Here is a 21,922-nt window from a genome sequence, read left to right as displayed (position 1 = left end):
TGCCAGGTCTTCCATTGAAAATGTATTCTTTGTGAACAGAATATGGCCCATGGCCATACCATAGTTCAAATGCAATGTCATGGTTGGTGGTGTCGCTGTGTGCCTTTGAGTCTATTTCAAACCACAGTGATGCCATGTGACAGAGTAGAACGTTTCAGAGGATTTTCTAGGCTGTAATCCTGATGTGGCGCCATGGGTTAATGTGCCGGACTGCAAAGTCGTTTGAACTGCAAGGTTGGCAGTTCAAGCTCACCAGCTGCTCCTTGGAAACCCTATACAGGGTCGCTATGGGTTGGAACCGACTCAATGGCACGTAACAACAACAACAACAACCATCTTTTAGTGGTTCGGTGGGTAAGCTCTCTGCTGCTCACCAAAAAGGTGGGTGGTTCAAACTTATTAACCACTCTCAGGAGAAAGGTGTGGCAGTCTGTTTCTTTAAAGATTTATAGCCTAGAAACTCTACAGGGTCATTATCAGTTCCAATGGGTTCACTGACAGTGGGTTTGGCTTTTTGGTTATTTTAATAATATGAAAGCAATCATTTCATTGTACTTTTACTTCCTATCAACATATTTTTCCATCGATGGAAATTAGCTCAAAACTCATAGTTTGTTGAGAAAGTTGCACATAGGTTTAACCAAGTAAAAAATGGAAGCGCAAATTTTGCATAAAGATAATAAATCAGCCACAGACATCGGCATTGTTATTAAGTACTTTATTCTTTATATATATTACTTTATATTACATTACTAACTCTTTACAACACCTTTTGAAGTAGATCCTATCATCATTCTATTTTACACATGAAAAAAGCATAGCACAGAAAGGTTGAGTCACTTACCCATGGCCACAGAGCTAGTTAAGTGGAGAAACACGATTTGGACTTAAGAAAATGACTCCAATTAGGGCTAGGGATAGACCTCAGTACCAATCCAGATTTTCTTACATACTTTCTGGCTGATCTTAGACAGGATATTCAACTTGACTGAGCCTGGTTTCTCATCTGAGAAGTAGGAAGAGCAAGTCCTAACTCACAGGTTTATGTGGAGTAGCTAACAGAATTTATGTAGGCAAAGTACTTGCCATAGTATCTTCCGCGAGTGATTGATGATCATTTTTGCCATCAGGGGAATACACACATTAAGACATTTTTTTTGTTCTAAGATGTTAGTCAACTTCCCTACTTGCTTCACTAACTGGTAAGTCACCACTATGTGGGGTGGACTTGGAGGTGCCAAGGCCACTCCCCATTCTTCTGTGTCCCTAGAAGTCGTGTCAGTAAGTGAAGATATAGGAAGAACATTCCAAGTCAGCTCAACAGATATTTGTTATTTACTGTCACATGCTCAGCACTGTCCTGACTAAGCTGATAAGACAGAAGACTATTGATACCATAACCCAGGATATTGTGGCACACACCCTGCAAACGAAACCCTGTTTAATACTCCATGTTAACCTATGGGCTAAGAATTGTTATTCCCATTTTACGGATGTGGAAACTGAGGCTCATGAAAGTTAAATACCTGCCCCTGAGTTCTGATGTGGTGCTGTGGGATAAGCACTCGATCTCCAGGTCAGTCTGAACCTCAAGACTGGCAGTTCAAACTCACCAGCCGCTCTTTGGAAACAGTATACAGGGTTGCTATGAGTCAGAACCAACTTAATGGCTCTTAACAATAACAACCACCAAGAAGCTCACAGTCCTGTGGGAGAAACACCCAGTTATACAATCTGGACAACATACTCTACCGAAGCCCTTCAGAAGGGCACTGAATAGCTAAGTGTCTACTCAGTGGAATCAATAACCGTGGTGGTCACACTAGCTCCGATGCTCAAACCATCAGGCCACACTGCATACAAACCAGTCTGAGACCTGGAAAATTCTTGGAATAGAATCCATTTACCATGATGTCTTCAGCTCAAAACTGTACCACTGATAGAATGCTTTGGTGATGCTCAAATGCCCAGCCAGGGTAAGATCCCAATCACAGAGCCTTTGCAAAGTCAAGCTAACGTCTGAGGTGTTCTGGATACAGCCTGTTCTGGATGAAGCCCATTCTTCATCTGGAAGGGCTCAGCATTACAATGTTTCCTCATGTGCTTGAAGAAGTGTCAAGTTAGTTTATTAATGAATGGAAAATCTAAAGCAGCTACCCATACTTCAGAAGACTTGCAATTAATAGAGGAGAGTTACGTTTGTTTTGTTTTGTTTTAATTTAAGGAAAAGGAGGAAGCTGAAGGACTAAAGACAAATACAGACACTTCCTAAGAGTGGTTCTTGGCCAAAAAACAAGAACCAAAAAATGTGTGTTCCCTACTTATGTTTGAATTTGACAGGTTACAAAGAACTTCCAAAAGCTTTCAGCCACTCAGCAATTTGCAATAGTCAGTTATTGACATAACAAGGCTGTCAATAACAAATGGAAGAAATGACATTTAACCATAAACACTTATTTCTTGCTAGCACACTTGTGGGGTCACGTGTCCCAACATGGGACCAATGTTGGAGAGACAGTGGCTACTCAAGATATGTTCTCTTCATGGTTTTGGTAAAAACACAAGAAGGCAAGCACACACATCATATCCTCCACACATCACATTCAATAGCAGACCATTAACAAAAGCAAGTTGCATGGCTAAGCCCAATGTCAAGGATTAGAGATGGTACACATCATCTATCATGAAGGTGTGAATATAGGCAAGGGTGTGAATATACAAGGGTGCTTCAAAAAGTTCATGGGAATAGTCTTTTCATTCCATATTTATATGAACTTTTTGAAGCCCTCTTGTAAAACACTATTGTTGTTGTTAAATAACGTTGAGTCAGTTCCAACTCATAGCAACCCTGTATGGGGTTTCTAAGGAGCAGCTGGTGGGCCTGAACTTCCAACCTTGCAGTTAGCCTATCCTACAGCACCACATCAGGATCTCTGGTATTGCAATGGTTACAAATCAGACTGCGAATCTTGGAGTCAGCTGTTCAAAACGACCAGCTTTTCCATGGGAGGAAGACAAGGCTTTCTGCTCCTGTAAAGATTTACAGCCTTGGAAACCCCATACAGGATTGCTATGAGTTGGAACCGACTCCATGGCACATAACAACAACAGCATCACATCAAGACTCCATTAGTAAAGAGGAATGAAGAATTGGTATCAGTAATCCAGTGAATAAGACCGACCACAGAATTGATATATTCGAGTTATAATGTTAGGGAAGAATATTGAAAGTAGCATGCTCTGGTGGTGTAGTGGGTTACAAGTTGGGCTGCTAACCACAAGGCCAGCAGTTCAAATCTACCATCTGCTCCATAGGCGAAAGATGAAGCTTCCTGCTCCCATAAAGATTTACTGCCTTAGAAATGCTGCACAGGTTCCCTGTGAGCTGAAACTGACTTGACAGCACATAAGTACAACTTGGGCTGCCAGTTGTTGTTGTTGTTAAGTGCCATCGAGTCAGTTCCAACCCATAGCGACCCTGAACAGGGTTTCCGAGGCTGTAAATCTTTACGGGAACAGAAAGCCTCATCTTTCTCCCGCGGAACAGCTGGTAGTTTCAAACTACTGACCTTGCAGTTCGCATAGTGGTTATGAATTGGGCTGCGAACCTTAAGGTCAGCAGTTCAAAACTACCAGCTGTTCCATGGGAGAAAGATGAGGCTTTCTGCTTCCGTCAAGATTTACAGCCTCAAAAACCCTGTACAGGGTCGCTGTGGGTCAGAACCAACTCAACAGTACTACAACAACGATGGAGTCCTGGTGTGGTGCTGTGAGCTAATGTTTCAGACTGCAAAGTCATTTGAATTGCACGGTTGCTGGTTCAAGTTCATCAGCTGCTCCTTGGAAACCCTATACAGGGTTGCTATGGATCAGAATTGACTCGATGGCACTTGACAACAACCACTACAACTACATTACAAATCCTGGAGTGGTGCTGTGGGTTAATGCGCCAGACTGCAAAGTCATTTGAACTGCAAGGTTAGGGGTTCAAGCTCACCAGCCACTCCTTGGAAATCCATCCAGGGTCACTATGGGTCAAAACCGATTCAATAGCACTTAACAACAACAACTACTACTACTACACTGCTACATTACTTATGGCGGGAACCCAGAGTCAGAAAACCCTGGCTACTTGAAAACAGACCATTAAAAACATGCCTTTCCCCACCTCTAGTGAATAACCCCACAGGGCACAAATAATTCTTTGCCTACTCTAAGCCTTAAAGATTGTACATGAATAAGCCTGTGGAACCAACAATTCTGATGGTTTCAAAGAAAACAATAGGGAAGTCTCAAGTCTCAAGTTAAAGTTGTTTGTTACTACCACAGTACAATCCACCACCTAAACCCATTTGCTCATTCCTACAACAAATCGACTCTGACTTTCAGCTAGGACAGAAAATCAAAAGCAAAACCTTTGCATGAAGTAGATTTCAACTCATGCTGACCTCATTTATGACAAAGTAGAACTACCCCCATAGGGTTTTCTCAGATAAAATCTTTACAGAAGTACAAGGGTAAGCAAAAAGTATTGCTACTAGGATTCCAGTTCATTCATGCACAGGTTTATTCCAGACAAATGTGTTTCAACATGTCTCTGTGATCAGTGAATAGCGGCAGACACGTTCCCTCAATAACACACTTGCCTTAGTCTCATTTTTGTTGTTGTTATTCTGCGCCATCAAGTTGGTTCCGACTCATAGAGACTCTGGCTAGAGTTTGCAAGGAGTAGTTTGTGAGTTTGAACCACCAACCTTGTGGTTTTGTGGTTTAAACCGATCTTGTGGTCCAGTGCTCTGTCCTATAGCAACACACCATTAGGGTACTTTCAAAAAAAAAAAAAAACCATCCAGTTCAAACAGTGACTTTGAAAAAATCTACTGAGACAGCTAAATTCAAGGCAGAGAGGTCAGCTCAGAAGGTTATGACAACTGTTTGGGGGGACTCCGAAGGGGTAATCTTGGTAGGTTTTCTCAAAGGGCACAGGATGATCATGGGGTCATATTAGGAAAAGGTTTTAAGAAAAAGGAAAACTACAATAGTGAGGAAAAAAGTCAGGAAATCTGAGCTGAAGAATTCTTTTCCATCAGAACAACATACCTGCTCATTCTTTGAAGGGATCAATGATATTTCTACAGAAATTTCACTCGGACACCTTATTCCATCCACTCATACAGCCCTCATCTTGTCCCTTCAAATTTCTTTTTGTTGCCAAAACTCAAAGAACACTATTTGAGTTCCTCAAGGATGCCAAAGCTGCCATTTTATCCTGGTGGAAACAGAAGAGCAGAAAGTTCTTCTGTAAAGGGTTAGAGAGATGGAAACTCTGCCTTCAAAAGTGCATGATCTACATAGAGGGTTGGTCAAGAAACAATGGCTTCTTGTGCCCTCCGAGACGACTGTGATGGGAAGTTTTCCGTATCTCACATTAGATCATTCTCTCTTCTTTACCTTTGATGTTGCTGAGTTGCTCCGACTCATAGCCACCCTGTATAGGGTTTCTGAAGAGCAACTGGGTTTGAACCACAGACCCTGCAGTTAACTGTCAAGTGCTTACTCCATAGCACCACACAGGACATAAAACAAAATTGTTGCTGTCCTATGTCGACTCATTTTGTTGTTATTGTTAGGTGCCATGTAGTTGGTACCAATTCACAGCGATTTTACGTACAACAGAATGAAACACTACCTAGTCCTGTGCCAACCTCACAATCATTGCTCTGATTGAACCCATTGCTATTGCCACTGTGCCAATTCATTTTGTTAGGGGTCTTTCTGTCTTTCGCTGACACTCCACTTTACCAAGCATGATGTCCTTCTCCAGGGACTGGCCCCTCTGATAATATGTCCAAAGTAGGAGAGATAAAGTCTCACCATCCTGGCTTCCAGGGAGCATCCTGACTGTACTTCTTCCAACACAAATCAGTTTGTTGTTCTGGCAGGTCTTGGTACTTTCAATATTCTTCCTCAACACCACAACTCAACTGTATTAATTCTACAATCTACTTTTAAATGCATATGAGGTTGTTAAATACCATAGGTCAGGTGCACCTTAGTCCTCAAACGTGTACATAGACCAAAAGCCAATTGTTCAAACAGAACAAAGGAACACTGAATAGTTTAAAATTAGGAAAGGTGTGCCTCCAAGGTTGTATTCTTTCATCATATTTATTCAATCTGTATGCTGAACAAATAATTTGAAAAGCTGGATTATATGAAGAAGAACATGGCATCAGGATTGGAGAAAGACATTAACAACCTTGCTTGCTGAAAGCCAAGAGGACCTAAAAATACTTATGGATGAAGATCAAAGACCACATTTCTCAGTGTAAAGAAAACAAAAATCCTCACCACTGGGCCAGTAAATCACATCCAGATAAATAGAGAAAAGATTGAAGCTGTCAAAAACTTCATTTTGCTTCTCTCAACCAACAACACTCACGGAAGCAGCAGTCGAAAAAATAAGACAAAGTATTGCACTGGGTAAATCTGCTGCACAAGATTTCTTTAAAGTGTTGAAGAGCAAAGATGTCAGTTTAAGAACTAAGGTGCACCTGACCCAAGCCATGTCCACTCATAGTGCCCCATAGGGTTTCCAAAGCTGCCAGCTAGACCCCATGTCCACTCATAGTGCCCCCATAGGGTTTCCAAAGCTGCCAGCTAGACCCCACCAGCTGCTCCACTGGAGAAAGATTTGGTTTTCTGCCCTTGCAAAGATTTGTTGTTGCTGTTGTTATGTGCCGTGGAGTCGGTTCCAACTCATAGCGACCCTGTAACAGGGTTTCCGAGGCTGTAAATCTTTACAGGAGCAGACCGCCTCATCTTTTTCCCGCGGAACCGCTGGTAGTTTCGAACTGCTGACCTTGTGGCTCACAACCCGATTCGTAACCACTACGCTACCAGAGCTCACTATGCCTTGGAACCAATTCTACAGTAATCTTAAGAAAAGAAAAAAAAAATGGCTTCATATTTTAATATTTTTGTTTAATAAACGTTTCAATGATTTTGTAGCAATACTGTTTTTTTCTTACCCTCCCCCAAACCCGTGATGGGTTCCTAAACCAACCTTTACTGAGTACTCAGGGAGGGCACAAAACAAAACAGACCAGCCTCCACGGAGCTTCTGTGCTGTGGGTTGGGTAGCTGGTTACCAAACAAAAAAGTAAAAGCAGTCATTTCATAGTGTCTTAAGGGTTGTGTAGGAACTAGCCCTGTGGCCCCCCGGGTAACTTCACGGCTGGAGCTTCTCTTGAGTTCTCAGCCCCCTCACCAGGAACCTAGCCTAATCAGGGCAGTTAGGGTTAGGTTAATGAGTTAAGGTATGCTGGCTCTCCCCACCCACCCCCAAAGGCCAGAGCTCTCTAAGCATTCACTGTAGTTTTCTGTTCCCATCAGTCTTGAAACTGAAGTGCTGGTGGAGGTATGGCATTGGGGGTGTGGGAGGGGCTCTCTTCAAGCTACCCAAAAGTAAACTAAAACGCCTGGCCTGATACTCCTGGGAAAGGCCTCAACAGCTGAGTTCTGGTTCCCCAAAACAAAGAGCCGGGTGTGAACACGGAGAGGAATTAGGAATCTCTGGCCTGCTCCTTGGCGGTGCGGAAGCCAGCGCTGCTGGGACAGGGGGCTGTCCTGCTCTCCATCCCACCTCGTGAGGCCAGACGCCACTCTGACCTCTTCCTTCCCTTCGACACTGGGCAAAGCAGGTCGGGCGTCGGGCTCGCTAATGACAGATGAGGGCGTGCGAGCGGGTTTGGGTAGAGAAAGCCCGGAGGGGGATGTTTCTGGACGCGACTGTGGCCAGCCCCGCTCATGGACACCCCCCGAGGGTTGATCTGACTTCGTGGTTGGAAGATGACAGCTCGGGGATAGGAGGGGAGCTGTCCCTCCTCCCCACGCCCGCCCCAGCCATCCAGACGCCGCTGCGGCCTCCTCTGCCTAATCGGCAGCCTCCCTCCAGCCGGGGTTCGGGGGTCAGGCAACTGCGCCCCGGGGCAGGAGGGCGCGCGGAGGTGCCAGGGGCGCGGGGCGCTGGGAGCCCAGCTGGCAGCGCGGTTTCAACTTTCCACTGCGCGAGGTTGTGCAACCGTGAGAAGCGGGAGCCGGGGGCGGCGGGGAAAACAAGCCCATAAACAAAGCCACGTGGCCCGGGGCCGGGGGGCCGGGCCAAGAGCGGCGGCTCTTCCGGCAACAAAGAGCCGGGCCGTGGGTGCCCTATAAATAGCGCGGCCCCGATTGCCGCGCAGCATTCTAGCCAGCTGACTGCCGGGAGACCCTCCGCCACTCCCGGGCACTTTGCGAGTGCACAGTACTCGGCTCCGCACCCCCAAACCCAGCCCCCCGCGTCAGTTCCCTGCACGCACTCCCTAGCCGGTCCCCAGCCTTCCGAGCTCTCGCCCGGCTAGCGCGTCTCCAAGGCCTCCCGGTCGGTCCTATCCAGTCGGTACCATCTGTGTGTCCGTCGCGTTCCCTCTCGGGTGCCATGCCATTCCTCGGCCAGGACTGGCGGTCCCCCGGGCAGAGCTGGGTGAAGACTGCGGACGGCTGGAAGCGCTTCCTGGATGAAAAGAGCGGCAGCTTCGTGAACGACCTCAGCAGGTGAAGGGACTCGCCACCAACTCCAGCCTGGCGACCCCGACCCGGGCTGCTCTGGGGCTGCAAAGCAGCTGGATAGGGAGCAAAGAAGGTTGGGACAGGGTGGGGAGGGGGCCCTGTTTCGGGAGTGGGGATCAGTTGCCGAGATTGTCTCTGAGCTCGCCAGAGCACCGGAGACATAGAGCTTGGTTTCTCTGATTGTTCAAGGTCGACCTCGCCAAGTGGGCACGTCTCAGAACGGCTCTGAGAATGTGATGACAGTCATGGTGATTGTTCCCAAATGTTCAAACTTAAGCCTATAACTTTAGAGAGTTCCAAACCCAAATTAAGTTCCGGACCTTAGGGACCCCCGAATCGTCTGGGTGGGGGGCACAGTTTGGTGGGGGAGAGAGTGTGCTGTGCGCCTCTCTTGGCCAGGGTAGCGGGGGGAGGGGGAGCACAATCAGAGGATGGGGTGAGACTCCGGGCCCGCCTGGAGTGCCGCCAGGTTCATCCCACGCACAGGCGACCGCTGGGTAGCCAGGATGCTGAGTAACCGGGAAGCGGCGGCTAGGGGACCGGCCAGATGGTCCCTGGAGCAGCGGGGGATGCAGAAATGCGAGGGAGAGAAAGCATCCAGCCCACCCAGAGGGCTCGCTGAAGCCCACAAGTCCTCTGCTTCCGGAAGGACTGAGAGTTTGCACCTGTTTCCTCCGTGGCCCTAGCTCTCCCTTCTTTGTGAGCGCACCCCCATTTCAAGTGGCGCCTTGTCAACAGTGGAAAGCCCACCCACCTGGCTCCGGTGAGCCTCTGTATTCAGGTCTCACCTGAGCTCTCAGTCCTCTGAGTTCAGCTTCCAAAGGTAATAAACGAGTAAAACCTAATAGTATTATGTGATGGGAAATCTGGGGGCCCCAGGCTTCTGAAAGGTTAATACCCAGATTCCCAAAGAGAGAGGTGAAAGTGGGTCACCGAGGATAGATGCTGTGGGGTCACCCTTGGGTGACTTTTCTTGTGGCGTTTGGTTACAACTGCTACCTCTTTTCCTCTTTACCAAAGGTCCTATAAATGAGCCAGGTTCCCAATATTTGAGGCTTTAGCACTGATTGTTTGAATGAATCCTTGGCCCTAAATTTTAAGAGCAGTATCACGAAAATATGGTTATTTTGCCAGCTTGATCCCCAGCCAAAGTTCTTAATCTGTTGTGGTTTGTAATGCAGCAAACTCCCTTTGTCTCCCAGTGAAGGGTCTGTCAGGAGAGACAAAAGCCTCTCCTGATGGTAAAGATACTGTAAAGATACATGTGTTCCCCATGGAGTTTGCGGAATACTATAAAGAAAATCTATTTACGGAAAATCAAATAATTTATTTGCAGAAAGAAAAGGGGAGGGGGGACCAACTTGTGTCACCAGACTACAGCAGAATCTTGAAAGATTCAAATAAGCAATAATGCCAAAATTATTTCTCCTCAAATGGGAAGGGATTACAGTGGTTGCTTCCTCTTCTCACCTCTGTGTTAATTGATGTTCTAGTTATATCTTGGAACTTCTGTTGTTGCTCCTGGTTACTTGCCTTTGAGTCAATTCCCATTCACGGTGACCCCCTGTGTGCAGAGCTGAATTATGTTCAGAAGCAGATCAACAGGCCTGTCTTTCTAGGCACCCCTGGGTAGTCTCAAACTGCCAGCCTTCCAGGAGTGTTGCAGCTCTTAACTGTTGCCATCAGCCAGGGCCTCTTTGGTACTTAATTTCTGTGTAAACCTTGAGATTCATTTAGAGAGGTGCAGCCATGGTTTGCCAAGTTGTAACCTTGTGGTTCAACCAAATATAGTTGCTGGATGCTTCTTGTGTGGACTGTTGGGTTCGGTGGAGATTCTGGTTGGGGTGAATACTGTACTTACAGTGCCCTGGTTGGTTCCGGAGATAAGCTGGTATCATTCTCCTTTAGAAATCAACAGTGGTACCTCTCCCCTCACTATGGGAAACCTGAAGACAGTTTTAACTTAACTTTCCTTCAAAGAGTAGACAAGGCCAGATCAAGAATCTTCATGTCCCTTTGTCTCCAACACTAACCTCCTTTTGACCCTCCCACTCCCTAGGCTAGAACTATTACATGCACTGTCATTATGGCAAATGGTGACCGATGGTGACCACCTGTGCTTATTTGATGACTCAGAGTTGAGAGTCATTTAGTAGCTAACTAGCAAACCAGCTGGCTGTTTGTTTGCATGGGTTTGTTTACTTTAATTTTTTGAGCAATTGTAAACAATCCCTTCCCTACTTAGCATGAGAAGTCAGCCAACTTCTTAAAAGTACTTGGCCTTCTGTGGCCCGGGTTTGTCATCTCAAATATCCCCACTGGTTTTGGCTGGGATGACGTGTTCCTATGATGTCAGGTTTGGGCTGCATGCCTGGTTACACAGGTAATGCTGAACTTTCTTCTGTTGTGAGAAGAAGACAAAAGGCAGGCCCACAGAAGGGGACTATGAAGGCATGGTTGGTGTTGAGTGCTGTCGAGTTGGCTCCAAATCATAGCAACCCTGTACAGGGTTTTTGAGGAGCGGTTGGTGAGTTTGAACCGCTGACCTTGCAGTCCAATGCTTATCCTTCAGCACCACACCAGAACTCTAATTCCTTGTACAGTTCTGTGAGCTGGCCAAACCAGAGCTGCGTTGAAAGGTGCATTCGGTGTCTTTAGGTCTGGGACTAGGATTTATTGTGGACCACAGCTTGTCTGCCTAGCACACCTTTTCTGAAGCCCGTAGTCATTCTCCCGGTGCTCCAGGGCCCTGTCCTCCTTCAACAGCACTGCACCTAAGTGCCCAGAACTGAGAACATAGGAGTCTAGTGTGGTGCTAACCACAAGGCCGATAATTCAAACCTACCAGCCACTCCTTCGGTCACTATGAGTCAGAACTGACTCAATGGCACTTAACAACAATAACAAGATAAGCTTAAAGAAGGGGTCCTTCTCTCAAAACAAAACAAAAACAGTTAAAACTACATAAAAGAGAAAGAGATTTTTTGTGGTGCTCACTGCTGTGGAGTGGTCCCCAACTCATGCTAACCCCATGTGTGTCAGAGTTGACATGACTGATTTTTCAGATCACTAGGTCTTTTTTCAAGGAGTCTCTAGGTGGAGTGGAACTTGCAGCCTTTTGGTTAGCAGCCTATAGCACAGTACCTGTTTGTACCACCCAGGAACTCCAGAAAGGGAAAGTAATCAACATTCAATTTGGTGGGGCAGATTCAACATTCAAGAGAAAGAGCTTAGCATGATACAGGCCAAGAATGCCTCAAGGAAGCAGTGGGTGAACCCCCCTCCCCAGCCGTCCTTACACATGCTCAACCCCACTCCTACCCTACCCCACGATGAGTAATCTCGGCTGTGTGAGCCTCAGCCACACTTCTGCAAGCCTACACGTCTACAGTTGAAAACTCAGTGTTGATTTACTGTCAGGCTAAGGTTGAACCAGGAAAACAAGAAGTTTACTTCAATGCCCTGGATGAGTGATGTATATTAAATTAAAATAATAGTTATGATTTTATTGCATGCTTACTGTATGCAAGGCTTTGTTCGAAGAGCTTGACACACAAGGTTGTTTGGGTCACCAGAGCAATCCTGGGACTAGTCATGTGAGCTTGGCAATCTGGGTGGAAATTAGCACAAACATCTCACTGCCTTTAATTGAATCTGTTTGGGAGTCTTGATCATTGAAAGGTTGGTGGTTCAAGTCTACCTAGAAACTCCAAGGGAAAAAACCCTGGAGTTTTGTTCCCACAGAGGTTACAGTCTAGAAAACTTTATGGGGCAATTCTACTCTGTCCCATGGGGTCACTGTCAGTTGAAATTGACTTGATGGTCCCTAGCAACAACTGCAACCCAATCCCTTTGAGGCAGGTCACGTATTTTGTGAATGACTTATTATGATTGCAAATGAAATGACAAATAGAACTCTTTTCCCCCATCTTCCCCTTTATCGCTACTGTCAAAGTGGTCTTATTTGGAAATCTGTCCACTGTCTCGAGAATGATTTTAAAGTTGCTTGCTGTGTGTACGATGGGGATTATAGGGTGTGGGGAGTTCCTTTTCTTATTCCAGGTCCGGGCCTATAAAAACCAGGGTTAGAAAAGAACTCACTTCAACACAACAGCTTGCTGGTTATTATTGAATTTGTCAAGGAAGCAACTGCTTTTAGATGGTTATGCTTGCTTATTTAAAGAAAATTTAAATGCAGTGGTTTCTAAATGGTGGTAGCTTTTCTTGTTAAAAATTTCCATTGTGATTTTCCATGGGCTTTTGTATCTTCTTGAAATGAATATCACTGAACCCTCAGAAGAGCCTCTAACTGAATATATTAGTGCTTAAAAGAAAACCTAAGCAGGCAATGCAAATAAACCCCTTAACCCTTCATTCCCAGCCACCCTTCGGAGTCCAAAACCTACCACCAAGCTAAACGTGCAGGCCTGGTCTTTGGTGAAAAGTTTTCTATTCTCCAGTAGAAGAGAACATCATCAATTATGTAAAGTTATTCTTAAACTAGCTTTGAAATGAGTCACTCAGGCTTAAAGCAGGTTATTGTCGTCTCCCTGAGAAACACATGTGCTCAAATTCCTTGGAGGAATGTTTTCAATTAGAAAAGAAGACGATGAAATAGAAATATTTTAAATATCCAAGGAATGGCCACAATCTATGATTTCTGAAACTTTTCTGCTTCACCTTAAATGTGTGCATTTTTAGGATTCTCTGGTAGGTGGTAGTTGTATGATGTCGAGTCAGTTCCGACTCACAGTGACCCTGTATAGGGTTTCCGAGACTATAAATCATTATGGGAGCAGAAAACCTCATCTTTCTTCTGTGGAGCAGCTGGTGGACTCGAACTGTTGATCTTGCTGTTAACAACCCAACGTGTAACTCACTATGCCACTGGGGCTCCTTAAGGTTTTCTAGATATGGAATATATACTGTAGGTTTGGGTGGTTTCAGGGTTGTTGTTGTTAAGTGTTGTCGAATCAGTTCTGCCCCATCTCCATCCTGTACAGGGTTTCCAAGGAGTGGCTGATGAGCTTGAACCGCTGACCTTGTGGTTTAAACCAACTTTGCAGTCCAGCACATTAACCCACAGCGCCGTGTGTGCTATTATTGCTGCTGCTTTGAAAATAAGCCTTGGTGTGGTCTTTTAGCATGCAGAATGTTCCAGCTTTCCTTTGAAAGCTGTTCTTGGCTTTGGTACATTATGGTTCAGTCAAGTAACCTTCCATCTTTTTTCCTTCTCCTCCACTTTGATTGAAATTTCTGACATTAGCCTCTGGGACTATGAGTTCTATTCTTCTTTTGTCCTGCTTCTATTTTCCTGTTGACCTTGGAGCAGATAGTGGATTCATCAGTGGTTCTGTGCCATATACTCATGCAAGTAAACAAATACACATTCATGTGTTACACAAAGCCTGACCCCAAACATTCACCTCTGATTTAAGAATGCACAGCTAAGAGAAAGACATTTCTGTGATAATCTAAAAATATCCTCTGTTTCCCTGAATGAAAAAGCTGGTAGGGAGTCCTGTTGTGGTGCTGTAGGATAAGCACTGGACTCGTAACTACAAGGTTGACAGTTCAAACTCACCAACCACTCCTTGGAAACCCTATACAGGCTTACTATGAATTGGAGTCTACTCAATGGAACTTAACAACAACAACAAAAAGCTGTTAGGGGGAATGATGTTGTCGCAGTAAGATAAGCACTGGACTGTGAACCACAAGGTTGGCAATGCGAGAAAGATGAGACTTTCTGCTCCAGTAAAGTCTAACAGCCTCAGAAACCCTATTCAAGGTCGCTATGAGTCTGAACTTAACAACGATGACAAAAGCAGCAGCAGAGCTGTTAGGAAGTACAATCAGTGATAGCACGTATGGCCTTGACTGACTATTGATGCAGCTTCTCCCAATGGGTGCAGAAAAGCAACTGAGTGTATTATTGCTGACAGACTGGGTCAACATTTCAGGAAAATATACTAATTGGCATGCTACTAGGGAGATTATTATAAATAAGAACACTGAAAATCATTCAAACTCTCTTTCCTCTTGTACCACTACACAATGCCTGTGGAATGAAGATATGCAAGCATGCTTAATTTTACCCCACCAAGATGTACATCAAATCATATTTTAAATCCAGCAGGAGAACTCAGGAAATCAATGGACTCTAATATGCTGGTATATAATAACATCAACAACCACAAAGCCTAATATATGTTTTGCTAATTGGCATTCTAAATCCTGCCTTGAACAATCTATCTCATGGGGTTGGGGGAGCAGGGAACCTGTCTTCTGATTATACCTCAGGATTTCTCCTGTGTCCTTTCTCTGGATGCTATTCAGATGTTTACCGTGAAGCTCCAGTAGACTAGAGCTCAGTCAGCCCCTACCCCACGTGATCCGTCACTTCTAGTAAAAGGAAATAAACACCTGACCCCTGCTGAAGTCACCCATCCTTCCTTTGAACTGGACCAGTGCATTCTATGCATTCTATACCTACTGACATAGAATGTCAGTGATGACTTTAGCTTGCTTCAGTCAGGACTTCTCACCTCCCAGCATGGTATCTTGTGTTCAGGAAACTGAAACAACTTTCACTACACACTAACCACCTCTGAGAAAAGGAGTTCACAAGTCAAGCTTTGGTAAATGTGATTGCCTTTTACAGACATGGTGGTGGTGGTGGTGACATGCCGTGGAGTCGGTTCCAACTCATAGTGACCCTGCATAGGGTTTCCGAGGCTGTAAATCTTTACAGGAGCAGAAACCTTCATCTTTCTCCCATGGAATGACTGGTAGTTTCGAACTGCTGACCTTGAGGTTGGCAGTCCCACTCATAACCACTACACTACCAGAGATCCTTTTACAGACATGGTAGGAACGTGTTAGTTAAAAGTAGCTGCTTCTTGTTGTCAAGTGCCATCAAGTGAGTTCTGACTCACAGCGACCCTGTATAGGGTTTCCGAGAAACGGCTGGTCAGCTTAACTGCCGACCGTACGGTTCAAACTGACGTTGCAGTCCAGTGCATTAACCCACAGTGCCACAGAAGTAGCTTGAATTCACTTTAAACGGGTGAATTGGATAATGTGTGAATTATACCTCACCTCAGCTATGACAAAGAAAAGGAAACAAAACTCAAGGGAGAGCAGCTAGGGGTTACTGTGTATTACAGAGGTTCCAGGAATCACCCCTCACCCCGTCTTCATGTGTGCTAAAAGTGACATTGTGGCATGCTGTCTTGCTCCTAAGTTAAAAGAGTGGTGCTGTGTGTGGGGTACAATGGCAGCACTGTTGGGGAATTCAAAAGAAGCTAAAGCCCCCATCTCTGCCTTCTACACAGATGGGATACTATTTCATTCCTAAAAGAGAAGACTCCATGCTTCCTCTGAGTGATTATTTTATTGTTTTGTTTGAGAAGTGTGTTTATGTTTTATAACCCAGTGAGTTCTTTATAGAACCCCCCACCCACTGCCTTGCCCTCAAGTGGATTCTGACGCACAGCGACTCTACAGACCCCTATAGGGCAGAGTAGACCTGCCCCTTCAAGGCTGTAAATCGTTATGGAAGCTTCAGTCCATATCTTTCTCCCTTGGAACAACAGGTAGTCTTGAACTGCTGAGCTTTCAGTTAGTAGCCAAGTGCTTCACCTCTGCTCCACCAAAGATCCTATGTATAGAGACCGTTCCTATGAAAGTACAGCTGGTTTACCCATTGTCTCTTCTCTTCTGTTACTTGTAGTTACTGCGGCAAGGAGGTATATAGTAAGGAGAAACTCGTCAACAGCCTGAACTATGATGTTGCAGCCAAGAAGAGAAAGAAGGACTTACTGAACAGCAAAACCAAAACTCATTGTAAGCCCTTTGTTTTGAACTTAAGAAAGTTGGTTGAAGATAGTTCTGAGTAGTTGTTGGTAGAGGGGAGAATCACACCTTGAATGTTAGTTAAATATCTGCCTTAATGTTTATGGTGGTGTTGGCAGAGGCTGCTGGGATCTTTGCACTCAGAAACCTAGCTGTGCGTTTTTTCCAGGAAGATTTATGTATTCTTTATAGTCTTGTTTATAAATCATTTGCTAGTTGCTTTGTTTTTATGTGGTTTTTTTCCTGCTTGTCACTTGTATTTGACAAGGAATATAGTTCTCTTACAGTATTGTGGTTTGCTGAATCATTTCCACTGTCCGCTTTTATTTTGAGCTGTATTTTGATGCTTCAACAAAAGATTTTGTTCTCCTCTGTCCTTGTCTAAATTTGATTAATATTTCTAGATACTGTGTGTATTAGCAGAGAATAGATCATTCTGCTAAGAAGCATGAATTATAGATCTTTCCGTTCATACATCTCTTCTTGTTATCTGTTTTCTTTCTACTTTATATGGCCTTGTATAAATTTGAGATTCAGCATTTAAAACAAACTCTTCAACCACTTTTTTTAGATGTGTTCATTCAAAGCTTTGGTATATTAAATCTGACTTGCGAAGATTTGGAGGGCCTCAGACACTGTAAATTACAATGCCAGTGTTAACATGCTGCAGACATTAGCCATTTGTATCATGCTAGTTTGTCAGTGGTCTTTGTAATTTTTGTCAAAACTTTAAAAACTTTGGACTAAGTGAAAAAGAAAAAGAAGTGTGTTTAAAATCTTGGACATGTTATAATTTATAAAACTGTTTTTTTTTTTTTTGGTCTGTGTAGATTTCCACCAAGAAAAATGGATCTATGTTCACAAAGGAAGTACTAAAGAGGTAAGCATCCACCAGTCTGTAGAAAACAGTTAGGCTTAACTGATGTGCCCCCTTGGTAAGGTCAGGGGAGTGAAATTGAACAACATTACTTCGAATCATATGCCCCTGACTGTCTTCTTGGGTGTAGGGGTAGCACCCATTTGCCCATTACCTAGCAAGCTCTCAGAATTTGTGGAGAGAGAGAGAAATAAAAGGCACTAGGTGGGCCACACTAATCCTTACGTGAGATTAAGTATATAGAAATGCTCTCCTCAGATCTATTCTTGTAAAGGCCTGGATTTTGCCTCACAACATGCCTCTCTTTTGTTCTAAAATCACTTCAGACTTCAACTTAGACTTTAACCGTGAAAGGACTCATCTGTCAATATAGCAGAAGGTTACAGGTCTGCTCAGTGTGTGGCACTGAGGTAGATGTGGGCGAAGACAACTAACAACTAAGTAAGCACTTCCTAAAACTCTTTTGTAACCCTTTATTGCCTCAGATAACTATGATCTATTGCTGTCAGGGACATTGGGGAGCAGCTAGTTCCTTCTGTGATTCGAAGTCCAGAGTGAGTCAGTGGTATTCACTCACCTGAGGTCACCCAGATTCCCAGAACAGAACTGGCACTCCCAACTTCCTGTGCATTCGTACAGAAAAGGTCCAAACTTCTCTTGCTTCCGCATGAAGCCTCCTGAGTTATGATGATCACCATGAGAAAAGGACCAGAGACACAATGCAAGGTGGTAGGCTATATGTCATTCTCCTCCCCTGAGGATGTTATTATCCCCAGTCAGCTTTAGATCACACATCAAAACTCCAGTTCCCAACCTTTCTTTAGTAAGCAGCTACTTAAGAGTTTTCCAATCGAGTGCATGCAGCGAACCAAGGCTCCAAATGGTACAAGTCATGAGAAGCGGGTGTTTCACTTGTGAGTCACCAGCTAACGCAGCTGCTGGTTACAGTACCCATCTTTGTGGCTCATGGGATTCCCAGAAAGAATCCCCATACCATAGGGAAAGCAAATGACCACAGATCAACTAAGTCAGACATCACACTCTTCAGTAGAATCTAGGTACAATGCATCAGCAGCTGCTAACCGAAAGATTAACAGTTCAGGTTCAGCCAGCAGCTCTGAGGAAGAAAGACCTGCAGTCTGCTTCCATCCTAGAAAGATTACAACCTAGAAACCCAATGGGGCAGTTCTACTCTGTCTCCTGGGGTCGCCACAAGTCGACAGTTAGCACAATATAACAGGTTGTTATGGAGAATGACCACAAGAATGACCCTCTGTTTTCACATTCAGCGCCATGGGTATTGCACTCTGGGAGAAGCCTTCAACAGATTGGATTTCTCAACTGCTATCCTGGACTCCAGGAGATTCAACTACGTGGTGCGAGTAAGTCTCAAGAACAGGAGGCACGTCCGAATTCTCAAGTAGAATTGTCTCTTTGAGCTGTCCAGAAGTAGTTTCCCCAAAAATGATCTTTTTAGGACCTTGATAATTTTGAGGAAAGAAAACACACACACAAAATGGATTCTTCAATGCACACATGCATAATTCATGTGTGGATTCTAGAGCGTGTCCCTGAGATTGGCTCTGCCGCACAGAGACCACCATAATAGCTTTTTCAGTCCCCACTAATGAAAATGTCACTCTTTGCCCCTTTTGATAAGATGTCCTGGTGGCACCATGGTTAAATGCTCATCTGCTAACTGAAAGATTGGCAGTTCAAGCCCATCAGATGCTTTGAGGGAGAAAGATTACAGCCTTGGCGACCCTATGGAATGTTCTGCCATATTCTGTTGGCTCATTGTTAGAGTCGACTCAAGAGTAACGGTTTTTCTTGAGGGGAGGGGGGAGATTTTCCCCAGGCTCCTTTTGGAACCAGCCCCATGAATAAATAGGAACATGTTGCAGGCAACACTAGCAACATTAATAAGATAGCAGTCAGCAAGCCATAAAGCACTTGGGCTAGTTTTAGAAAGCCTTTTGCACCTTGGATTAATTTCACTGTACTTACTCCCCCTTGTCAGGTTTTAGCTGACTCTGGGTTGACCCCAAGTCGTTCTTGGTTGAGGCTACAAAACTGCCTCAGCCCACCCTCACCCTTTCTTCCCCCATGTTTACCTAAAGTTTGAACTACCTCACTGAGTCAGCTGCTTCTCATTGTAAACTGTATTTTAAAAACCATGTTTAAAGATTTTTAAATGAGCTTTCACAAAATATTAATGAAGGTAGTAAAACCAATCATTTTCAGCCTGACTTTCCAGTTGGTGATATTTTTTTAATTGGTTGATTATTGTTGTTTTTCCCCTAAGCTGCCTTGTGTGTGTTTTTTTGTCAGTGGTCCAGCCTGGGAGGCAGCTGTTGGGGTTTGAGGTTTTGAAGTCGAAGGGAATTTTCTCCCTGTGGGTGCTGATTGGTTGGGTTTTTATTTTCCTTTTCCTGGGTGATTGTGCTTCTGAGCACTTTGTCATCAAGTCAGATGATCCCGGAGGCTAAGCCAGAGCGATGACATTCAAACCCCCTTGTGGCCAGGATCACTCACCTGTCATCTGGGTAGATGCAGTGTGCCTAGTGAACTGACCTGGTAAAACCCAGGCCTCTTGTCAGTTACAAGCTGAGCATGTAAATGCAGTAGCAGTTCTGTTTGCACTTCAGCTGAATCCCGGTTCCAGCAAGACTTTCTTGGGCAAATGTGTTGCTTAGTATGTCTATCATTTCAGAGAACTCTGGTGTGGTGCTGTAGGATAAGCACTATACTGGTTACTGAAGGGTCAACAGTTCAAACACACCAGCCGTTCTCAGAAACTCTATGCAGGATCAGAATGAGTAGGAACCAACCAGACAGGACACTATACCACTATAGAAACCCTGATAGCACAGTGGTTAAGTGCTCAACTATTCACGGAAAGGCTGGTAGTTCAAACTTACCCCTTGGCTCCATGGGAGAAAGCCCTAGCGATCTGCTTGCATAAAGATTGTAGCCTAGAAAACCATACACGGTAACTGTGTTCTGTCATACGGGGTCTCAATGAGTTAGAATTGACTCAGTGAAATTCATCACCAGCTGCCACTACAGGGAGGTCAACAATGCCCACATCTCAGTACAGACTGGTTTGGAACAGCCCCAATTGGACTGCTAACCTCAAGGTCTGTAGTTCAAACCCACCAGCTGCTGATTGGGAGAGAGACAAGGCTGCCCGCTCCTGTAAAGAGTTACAATCTTAAAGACCTTGTATAGGTTGCTGTCAGTTGGAATCAACTAGGTGTCAATGAGTATTTGGGTTTGGTGACTAAGAATATGAATAGTTCCCACCTGCTAGGAATCTAGGTGTTAGATGAAGATGCCTAGATCTGTTGTCTTTCTTGGAAACAAGTCATCAAAATGGTCTGTGTTTGAATGGTTCTCTTTTCTACCTATTCTTTCTTTCACAATAAATCAAATAATGCAAAGGAACAACGATCAAAAATCTATATTTCATGCATCTATATATATGCATTATCTCATTTTAATCTTTTCAATAACCTATAAAGTATATATAGGGACTTTTATGATCTTCGTTTAAAGAAACAGAGGCTCAATGAGGTAAAATGACTTGTCCAAGTTCACAAAGCTACATAAGTGAAGACATTGAGATTTGAAATTAGGAGGGCCTCAGAGTTCACACTTTTATTGACTACAAGAAGTTCTATGTACACAGATTTGTAGTAAAATGGCCTGAGGTCAGACGCCAGCTCCACCTCTTTCAGGCAGTTTTCAGCCTCTCTAACACAGTTTCCCACTCTGTAGGAAACTCTTAACTCAGCTTTGTAGGTTAGCTGTGAAACACAGCAATCTATGCAGAAGCGTTCTGCAGGCTAGAATCTATGATGCAAAGGAAGCTACTAATGTTTGTTATTACCCACTCATCCTAATTTTTCAGGAGAAAGATGTAGCAGTCTGCTCCCATAAAAATGATAGCCTTGGAAATTCTGTAGGACATTGCAGCTCTGCCCTATGGAGTCACATTGTTGGAATCCACTCAACAGCACACAGCAACAATAATGATCATTGCTGAGTCCCCACAAAATGATGTGCCTTTTTTATTTAATTGATTAAAAGAAATGTTTTCTTCTTTAACAAAATAGTAATTAGCTAGGGACTCTTGCACTTGATTGAGACTCAGCCCAAAAACACTTATGCCTGATAGGATCTCATTGTAAAGTACAGTTTGAGCACGTTCTCTTCAATAATCTTCAAATTAGAAAAACTGCCAAGTGTTTTCAAAGTCATTAGGTCCAGAAGTAGCAGATTCTTATTTTGGAAAGGACCACCTTTTCCCCCTTTTACCGTTAGGGTCCTCTGTCGTTTGAGAAAGAATACGTTATTTTTACAAAGAGCTTAAGACATTTTAACAATAGGCACCAAGTCTTGAGGCTTTTCCTTCTAAGGAACTCAATACACTTCTCATGTATTCTTCTGATCTTAAATCAACGCTACAAAGTGGTTTACCAGCATGTTACCCCTCTTTTACTACTTGGACCTAATGGTGTTGTAATACTACCATGACTCTTTAGTTCCAGTAAGGAATCTTTTTTTTTTTTTTTT

General features: G+C 44.2%; 1 protein-coding gene across 2 annotated transcripts in view; it reads left to right on the top strand.

The window, feature by feature from the left end:
* Positions 1-8,388: 8,388 nt before the first annotated feature.
* Positions 8,389-21,922, top strand: part of FBXO32 (F-box protein 32) — a 35,459-nt gene continuing 21,925 nt past the window's right edge. The window contains exons 1-4 of one of the 2 annotated variants that reach the window (XM_006830688.1): positions 8,389-8,595; positions 16,346-16,458; positions 17,298-17,347; positions 18,634-18,726. In XM_006830688.1, coding sequence (XP_006830751.1) covers positions 8,480-8,595; positions 16,346-16,458; positions 17,298-17,347; positions 18,634-18,726 — 372 coding nt within the window. In that variant the 5' untranslated portion in view covers positions 8,389-8,479. The remainder of the gene's footprint in view (positions 8,596-16,345; positions 16,459-17,297; positions 17,348-18,633; positions 18,727-21,922) is intronic. The other variant, XM_006830689.1, reaches the window with a different exon arrangement.

This window comes from Chrysochloris asiatica, unplaced genomic scaffold (assembly GCF_000296735.1).
Source record: "Chrysochloris asiatica unplaced genomic scaffold, ChrAsi1.0 scaffold00001, whole genome shotgun sequence".
Classification (NCBI taxonomy): domain Eukaryota; kingdom Metazoa; phylum Chordata; class Mammalia; order Afrosoricida; family Chrysochloridae; genus Chrysochloris; species Chrysochloris asiatica.
The sequence above is the reverse complement of the archived record's forward strand: the minus strand, read 5'-3'. Positions and strand labels throughout refer to the sequence as shown.